The sequence below is a fragment of the Populus nigra genome, chromosome 1 (assembly GCF_951802175.1).
Source record: "Populus nigra chromosome 1, ddPopNigr1.1, whole genome shotgun sequence".
NCBI lineage: Eukaryota > Viridiplantae > Streptophyta > Magnoliopsida > Malpighiales > Salicaceae > Populus > Populus nigra.
In genome coordinates this window covers 20,026,608-20,035,711 of record NC_084852.1, presented here as the reverse complement: position 1 = coordinate 20,035,711, position 9,104 = coordinate 20,026,608, and the positions used below count along the sequence as shown (strand labels likewise).

General features: G+C 34.0%; 1 protein-coding gene across 3 annotated transcripts; it reads left to right on the top strand.

The window, feature by feature from the left end:
• The first annotated feature begins 1,211 nt into the window (after positions 1 to 1,211).
• Positions 1,212 to 8,777, top strand: LOC133703906 (uncharacterized). 3 transcript variants are annotated; one of them, XM_062128654.1, is made up of 18 exons: positions 1,212 to 1,255; positions 1,426 to 1,488; positions 1,792 to 1,885; positions 2,012 to 2,120; positions 2,210 to 2,248; positions 2,765 to 2,848; positions 2,978 to 3,039; positions 3,505 to 3,607; positions 3,801 to 3,941; positions 4,249 to 4,317; positions 4,407 to 4,463; positions 4,554 to 4,814; positions 5,939 to 6,022; positions 6,165 to 6,275; positions 6,618 to 6,688; positions 7,347 to 7,565; positions 7,742 to 7,835; positions 8,137 to 8,777. In XM_062128654.1, the coding sequence occupies exons 2-18, from the start codon at positions 1,428 to 1,430 to the stop codon at positions 8,434 to 8,436; spliced, it is 1,959 nt and encodes a 652-aa protein (XP_061984638.1). In that variant the 5' UTR covers positions 1,212 to 1,255; positions 1,426 to 1,427; the 3' UTR covers positions 8,437 to 8,777. The 3 variants fall into 3 exon arrangements, with proteins under 3 accessions (XP_061984638.1, XP_061984631.1, XP_061984648.1); XM_062128647.1 differs by having other exon boundaries at positions 1,232 to 1,318; XM_062128664.1 differs by lacking the exon at positions 1,212 to 1,255 and having other exon boundaries at positions 1,466 to 1,488; positions 2,017 to 2,120.
• The last annotated feature ends 327 nt before the right edge of the window (positions 8,778 to 9,104 follow it).

Sequence of the window (9,104 nt, the reverse complement as noted above, 5' to 3'; positions counted from 1 at the left end):
AAGAATGTGAATTGAATTAAATAAAAAATTAAATGAAATAGATGGTGAGGAATGAAATTGAAAAAAAATCAACTTAAAAAATATTAAAAATAAAATAAATATCAATCAAAAGAATAAAAACCAAAATTAATATCGATATAACCTGAGATGATAAAAAAATTTATTTATTTTTGAAAATAATAGATAAAAAAGATGAAATAACGAAATAAAAAACAATAAAAAATAAGGATTAAATTAAATAGAAAAATAAAAAAACAACAAGAAATAAAATAAAAAAACAACTTAAAAATATTAAACACAAAATAAATAATAATAAAATATATATATTAAAATTGATATCAAAACAACCTGAAAAAAAGTGGGAAAAAAATGTTCATTGAAACCCAACTGCTCCTATATCGAACCGTTTGGAAACGCGGTGCAAACCGTGTTTCTAAAAAATTTAAATTTTTGTTGCTAAAATTTAATATGATTTGTATGTTTTGGATCGTTTTGATGTGTTGATGTCAAAAATAATTTTTAAAAAATGAAAAAAAATCATTGGCATGCATTTCAGCACGAAAAGTTATTTGAAAAGCAACTGCTACCACAATGCCAAACATACTCGTTATTCACACGCTTCTGACTGCCATGCAAAGGATGATGGTGGAATGCTTTCAACATTATTAACATTGGTTTTGTTTATTTTTACATTTCAAAATTATTTTTAAAAAAATTATTTTTTTTACTTTGAATTAATATTTTTTAGTGTTTTCAGATTATTTTGATGCGCTGATATTAAAAATAATTTTTTTAAAAATAAAAATATATATTATTTTAATATATTTCCAAATAAAAAACTTTTTAAAAAATAACCACAACCATAATCCATAACACACCCATCATCATAAAAGATAATGTTTAACCGCAGAGAAACGCTACACACTGTATCTAAAAAGCGTGATTGCCTCTCACCAATTCATACATCATTAAGGGGGTGTTCGAGAGTGTGGTTGTAGTTGCTTTTCAAAGTATTTTTTATTCAAAAAAACATTAAAATAATATTTTTTTAAAAAAAATTATTTTTAATATTAACATATCAAAATGATATGAAAACATTAAAAAATTAATTTGAAATAAATAAAATTAAATTTTTTAAAAAATATTTTTTTAAAAGAAAAATATTAGAGAAAGGCATTATTGCACAAACCCAATCATAAGGTTGTTGTTGCTTTGGGAGATTATTATATTCCTGTCTTGCCCTTGACTTCTTCAGGTCTTCCTTCCTTCCTTCCTTCTTCTGCAGTTGTTCATCTCCCTCCTTCTCTTCTGGTCACCTGTAATAATCAAATCCATTTAATTTAAAAATATTCGTAATCAATTTAATTTCTTTTCTCCCTTTCCAAGTTCTGTTTTGCTGTATAATTTCTCCTATTTCACAAACAGAGATGGATACAAATTTAAACGACAAGGAGTCCATGATTGCTCGAATCCAACAATTGGAACATGGTAATATCTTTCTTCTCTCTTACATTTTCTTTCCTCTCTGTCCAAAAGGATGCTCTTTTCTTGTTTAAAACTGCAGTGATGTTGTGCTCTTACACTATACTGCTTTCTCTTTAGAATTCCCTGTTCAATTATTTAAACCCTAATTCAAGAATTCTTATTTGTTCTTAGACATGGAGACCACACTGAATCTAAAATACAGCACTTTATTAGATAGTTAAAGAAACCCAATTCTGCAGATAGCCTCCTTTTCCATTGTGATTGAATGACTTTCCATGATATGATTGAATTATATTTGTTTTGTAGAGCGTGGTGAATTGCATAAAGATATAGAACAATTGTGTATGCAGCAAGCTGGACCTGGCTATCTTGCTGCCGCTACTCGAATGCATTTTCAAAGGTATAGTTATTTATGTTTTTTTTTTTTCTGTTTATAGGATCAGGGTTTTATCATTTTATGATTCTGCGAGGTTGCTACTAGTGAAAAGGGACGTAAGGACTGTACTATTAATTATTGCTCTATTAGGACAGCTGGATTGGAGCAGGAGATTGAGAATTTGAAAAAGCAGTTGGCTGCTTGTTCAAGAGATAATCTTAATCTTCAAGAGGAGCTTTCTGAGGCTTACCGAATCAAAGTGAGATAAATTTTGTATTCATTTTCCGTTATGTCACTTTTATTGAGGCCTTCTATCATAGGCTTATGCGTTTACTATGTTGTCATCAGACCCAATTGGCCAAACTACACCAAGCAGAGGCTGCAAAGGTTGGTCTATCACTCTCTCTGTGCCGGTTTATCTGGGCATGCCCTCTTATGTGGTGTCAATCATTCTTTTCTTGAGATTATTTTCATCAAACATCTACCAGAGGGAATTAATGAATCAAACACTACCAAATGGCAACATTGACCAAGTAGGAGAGAATAGACAATACTTCAGCATCATTAAAAGCAACATTTGATCAAATGAAAGACTCATGATTCTTTTGTCTTTCAATTGTCATTTATTGTGTTAGCTTTATTGAGGATCTATCATGATTGATTACCATATTTTCTTTTGGAGGAGATACTAACTTGATGACAACAAAGTTATGACATAGGTTTCACCTACAAGCAATTTGTGCTGGTGACAGGATTAGTTGTTTTTGCAAGCTATGATGTTTTTGGAATGCTTCTATTCCCTTTGTTGTTTTCTTTTCCAAAATATTTCACGTGTTTAGATTGCAGTGGATGGAATTTTGCTTTCATCATTAGTCCTGACTTGTTTCATTTCCTTTTTTCCAGAACATGGAGGCAGAGAAACAGGTTAAGTTTTTCCAAGGCTGTGTAGCTGCTGCTTTTGCTGAGCGTGATAATTCGATAATGGAGGTTATGAAAAATCTTTTTGACATTTGTTGATTATATGTTTGTCTTTGGTTTCTTACCCATAACCTTTCATAAGTGTATTCCTGAGTGTATATTCTTAAGGTTTTGAGTCTCCATAATGGTTGATGGCAGGCTGAAAAGGCAAAGGAGAAGGAGGAGTCAATGTCCCAGAAATTTAATGAAATTCAGAAGAGGTACTTGTTATGTTTATGCTCTATTTTTCTTGTGTTAAGAGGCGCAAAATTAAAAGGTTATTCTCTACTGACTGCTTATTATGTTGCATTATGTAATCTGGAGATTATGGTGCATATCTTCTTAGTGTTTGAGTGTTACACTTCCTACGGATCCGAACATTGTCATGTTCCACTTTCTCATCAAAAGTTAAATGTAAGAACGCAATAAATAGTTTATAGTGATGTCTTGTTCCTTCCAAAGTCTTCCCTAATCGTTGAAAAAGATTGTGGCATTGCGTGGTCATGATTTCATGACTATCATGACTTTTCATTTGTGAAACTTTTTGACAGATAGTGTATCTTTTATCATGTGTGACCTTTTCTTTTTTTTCAAAGGGATTTTATGGTTTGTAGTTATGTGATGCATCGTTAGGATGCTGGTGGTTGAATGAATACCTTTTCATGATTAAAGAATTTTTTGTGCAGGTTAGAAGTGCTTAGTTCAGATTTTCTTGAACAGAAGAGAGTAAATGATACACTGCAGAGTGATTTATCAAAGCAAGATGAGCAGATTGAGACTTTCAAGAAGGTAATTGTTTCATGTTCTTGGGTAATAGCAAGAGTGTACTTGAAACCTTTACACTTCTGGCATATAGATTACCGGAAATAGTGCCAAGAACTACTTGAAACATGGAAATTGTTTGTGCGGTGAACTTCAGATTTCGTTGTACTTTTGAAGTTTAGGATGCATCTTCTAGTCCCTATTTACCTTTCATTTACAGGTTGTCAACAAGTTTTACGAGATCAGGCAGCATTCTCTTGAGGGATTTGAGGATACTAGTTGGGACAATAAATGTGCATGTCTGTTACATGACTCAGAAGAGTTGTGGAGTTATAATGATTCCTCGACTTCTAAATACATTGTAAGTTCTCAAGACCTCATTTTTTGCTTGTTCCTTGAGTATCCATCATACACATTAGTGTTAATACATGATGTACCTATGTTTAGGATTGCTGTCCCACTATTTTAGAAGCCACAAATACTTGTTATTCAAAGCATGTTACCAGATCCATAAGCAAGTATGCTAGGTGAAAGAAATTGACAGTGTCTAATTAATTTCCTAGATCCACACAGAGCAGAAATTAAATCAGCTTTTACAAGAATTTGAATAGTCACTAGAGTTACTTCATAGTTTCTGCATGCAACTTGAATAACTTCTCATCAGACAGAGTGCGTTAGAAGAAGAGGTGGAGACACTGAGGAACTCTCTGGATAAGCTTCAAAGCAAAATACAAGTGGTATGAAATTATCTGGTTAATGTCTGTTTTATTTAATTGTATTATTATGTTGTGTGTTTGCTTAATACGGATTTTGTTGTGGCTTATAGGGTTTGGAAATTGAAAATCACTTAAAGAAGAAAGTTCTTGAACTTGAAAACAAGCAAGTGGGTAGACTAATGTCTTGATGTTTGAACTTCTAAATTTGATCATCAAATCCCTTTGCTAATAACTGAACTTGTTGACGTTTTCTGCAGGTTCTTTGGGACAAAATGGTTATGGAGGGGATAACAGAATTACACCATTACCATTCTCACCATAGAGTTCAGATCACGAGTTTACTTAGCAAGGAAAGATCTCATATCAAATCAATTATTGCTATGGTAGAAGAAAAGATCAAGCAATTTGATGTGATCAGCGAACAGGATTTGGTGCCTTGTAGAGTTGTAAGACTACAAGAAAATGAATTTCGAGATGTGCATATGAGTACTGATGATGATCCGGACTTGGCTCCCAAGGTAGGTTAGCTACTATCATTGTACTTCATCTTCTCTCTCTTTATCTGCAGTGCATATAGAAATAGTTTGCTTCACCCATCACAAGTAAATTCTTAAGGCTCATGAAGAATCACTTCCTGTGTACTTGCCATAGTAAATGGTTCGTTTATGGTGCCTCAGCCCTCCTGCCAGGGCCCCCAATAAGCCACTAGCTAGGTAGTGGGGGGATAATAAGCTGGGAGGAAGAGTCATCAAATGCTTCCTGACCAAGATAAATAGTTCTTGATAAACATATTAGTCTGCTAACTTTTTTAAAAAATAGTTATAGGCATAATCCTGCTCATGGAATGCTGCAATTGCAGTATTTTGGTGCAACAAAATTCCAATTCGACTCCATTAGAAGCTCTCTTATAAGTATAAAACAGTGGCACAGGGAGAAATTAGCAAATAGAAACTGAGAAGCACTCTGCTAAAGCTGACCTTGTCTCCAATGATCTTTTGCAATTTGATGCGAGACCCAACTCCAAAATTTGCAATTAATAATCTGAGAAGAAAAATGGGTCAATAGAGTGATTAAACGTCCTTGCGATCAGCTTTTATTATCTATTTTTCAGTCAGGCATCCACCTCTCAAGAATATTTTCATACCTCAGTCCTTTGATATCCAGTACTTTCTACCAACTTTTTGAACTGAGAGTTTTGTTCATAGACAAGAGATTACTAGTGCTCCAATCTTTTTTTTGAAGTACTGGATGGTTTTTTAGTATGCACTTAATACAATACAGGATTGCACTGAACCTCTCCTAGTTTTTTCACTTAACACAGAACAAAGATTCAGTAAAAGATTGCACTGAACCTCCATCAATCTGAGCATGAAGAGAAAATACATAGGTGTTTGTGTCAAAGATTGAGGATTGCTAACCCTACCTATTTTTACCAACAAGCCCTTCACTCTGCCTTCTGTTTTGGTTTGATTTGATAATTCTTCTTGTCCCTGTACTTGTTATGAGATTTTAAAACATTAAGGAAAATACTTCAACAGAATCAGAAGGTCAAAAATAATTTTTGTCCTACTGTATCTCATATAAGCAATTTCTATTTCTTGTTTATTGATTTATACATTTTTACATTCATCACCTGCTGTAGAGAATTGACCAAAGCGCACTAGATACTGTGGCTCATAAAGAAGGCAACACATCTGAAGCCCTTGCACAGGCCATGCAAGAAAAGGTTCTGTGATATATTTCATGCCCTATGATTTACTTTCTATATCCCTGTTCTCTGTAAATATTTGGTCGGTTGGATGTTCAATTTATGCAGCTGATTTGAAATAATTATTCTTCTTTCTGCTCAATTTTGTTTTCCTCATTAGGTTGCAGCATTATTGCTTTTATCTCAGCAGGAAGAAAGACATTTACTGGAGAGAAATGTCAATGCAGCTCTTCAGAAAAAGATGGAGGAGCTTCAAAGAAACTTTCTACAAGTAATTCCTGTAGATTCTTTTTTACTTGCACGTCTTGAATGTTTGCCTCTTGTTTACTTGAATATTATACATAACTCGGCAAAAGTTTTGCAAATTTACATATGGACTTTGAGAATTATGCTTCACTAAAGTAATTATCTTATCATATATGGAGGAGACATTATAAAAATGTTGGTAGGCAGGATGAAAGACCTTTCTCCTTGGTATGTGTCACATGGAGCTCTTTCCTCACTGAGTCTGGATATCTTGTAATATGAAGTTTTGATAAAGAATTTATCAAATTTAAAATTTCATATCCTTCCTGAACCTCATAATGAGTGCACAGATGTTGTGATGATTTAGGTCACCAATGAAAAGGTTAAAGCTCTTATGGAGTTGGCGCAGTTAAAGCTCGAATATCAACAACTACAAAAGTATGATCTCTTCTTTTCCCTAAAGCATAGCATGCAATTATGCTTTGTTAAAATCATTGTTTTTCTATACTTTTGTTTTCTGCTGGCAATTCTTTTATTGGAACTTGAATGCTTCCAATGACTTTGATAAGGACCTTTCCCCAAAGCTATGGAGCTTTGATGCATTATCCTTTGTTATATTATTATTTTAGAGGTGTTTGCTAGTATTCACAAGGTTAATTTCTCAGAATAAACCAAAGCTAATCATAGTTCAGAAGTTCATGCAGCTTGTATGCATTTGACGTACAAGTCTAAGTCAAATTAAAAAACTTTATTAATACAGGTTATTTGTGAGCAATACTGATTATTGTGAATTTTGATATCCACTAGAGGTTATTCCAGATCGAATCAAAGGTTTGCAGTTTTATTTTTCAGAGTATATTGAACTTTCCTTCAAATTGATGTTCACTCCTTAAATGCAATAGTGTTCTCCTGTCACTTCTCTAGTTGTCTGTCTTGTTTTTGCTCTGATGTGGCTTTCTCTTGATATGTCATTAAAGTAACTGGTAACTCTTGTTAAAAAAAAGTATTAAAGTATGCATGAATTCCTTTTCCGTTGCAACATATGCACACTTTGATCTGATGACTAAAACTACCTGCATGAATGTAACTCGTGCAGAAAAGTTGGCAGTGAAATAAAACGAGATTTTTCAGCTGACACTGGGGAGATAAGACTTTCTAATATAGAAAGAGATGGAAAGATAAGAAACCTGTTGAAGAGGACATATCTAAGACGTTGGATGGGCACAATGGATTTTCGTGGAAATGAAGCTCAAACTTGCCTGAGTAGTGAAGGGAATTTCTCTGGGAAAAGAGCAAATGACATGGATTTTGCCAGGTTAGTAAAAACTAATTGGATTCCATAACAGAAGACTAGATTGGTGAAGCCTGCATGTCAGATCATACCCTCTGATGCCCCCCCATCTATCTATCAGCAGAAAGGAAGGGAAGAAAAACTCTTCTTCTACAAAATAACTGTTAATGAAATGGATGTTTATGGTTGTATGTTCTCAGAATGAAGATTGAAAATGCCACGCTCAAGGAAAGCATGGAATGTATGGACCACCTAATTTCTTCAATTCACAGACTTCACCTTGCACTTCTAAAGGTAAATGTTTCTTCATCACATGTACAGCATGGATGTGCTTCTTTTTTGGCCCAGGAATGGATCAGCTATGTAGGATGCTACAGTAATATAAATACTGTTAGGAATGATGATACAGTTGAAATTTTGCTTTTTCTTTTCTTTTTTCCCTTCTCTTTAGGTCATGCAATATCATAATAATATTAATATGATGCTGATTTCGTTACCTGCTCCGTAAAGGTTCTTGTCATAATGTTTGGTTAGATAATCTGTCCATATTTTGAAGCTAATAGGTTTTCTGTTGCTGATGCTGCATAATCTATAGGTCAAAGAGTCAGATACTCGTGAAGGTAATAGTACTGGCTTGCTAGAAGCTCTTAATGATATCATTTCTGAGGCTAGACTTGTGAAGACTGCCCTTGGAAGCTCCTTACCTATTAGTTGGTCTGCTGAGGTAGATGATGCATCAATTGGTGAAAGTGTCTGCGATGAGCAAAGTGATATTTATGGGAACCCCATTAGAGAGAAGATAGATTCTGTTTCTGCTGCAGGTTTTGAGATGGTGGAGCTTCTGATACTTGCAGCTCAGATACTAAAGGACAATAAAACCATAAAGGGTTGCTGAGATTGGAGTTTGTTTAATTCTGGTCTGTGTGGGCTTTGTTCTGTGATGAAAAGCATAAAGTAATTAATAGGGGTTTAGGGCATACTAAAGGGGCTTTTTGGCAAAGAGAAGATAGATGGCGAACTTTTGGAACAACTTAATCAGTGCAGAATGAAAGCCAATGCTTATATTGTCATTGTAGAGCCTTTTATTGTATTTATGGTGTTTTGAAAGGAAAGGAGGGAATAGAGTTCAATTCCTTTGTATATACATGGTTAGACATAGGCCAGTTGCATAAAGTACAGTTATATGAACTGGGTTATTAGATTATTTCAATGACGAAGTTTCTGAGCTTTTGTGTATGTTTCCTTTCAGTACTGCCTGTTGTATTTTAATTGTCAAAGTTTATGTTGAGCGATTGAGGGATGATGCATTTTCTGTTGGCTTTAAACTCAATGGGAAAATTTGCGGTCTGTAGATGCCACCTGGCAGAAACTGCTTATGCCATGAAGAAGTTATGAAGCTTTTTTATGCCTCATTACGTGTAGAATTCCTTGTTTATCTTGAATGTTTCTGCTTTAAAATGTTTACCGTAGGGTGGGACGGCATCTTTCTTTTTCTGAACAACGCAGTTTCTTTCTTGGTCGATGCAACTTTTTCCCTGCTGAATTGTTCACAACTAAATAGAA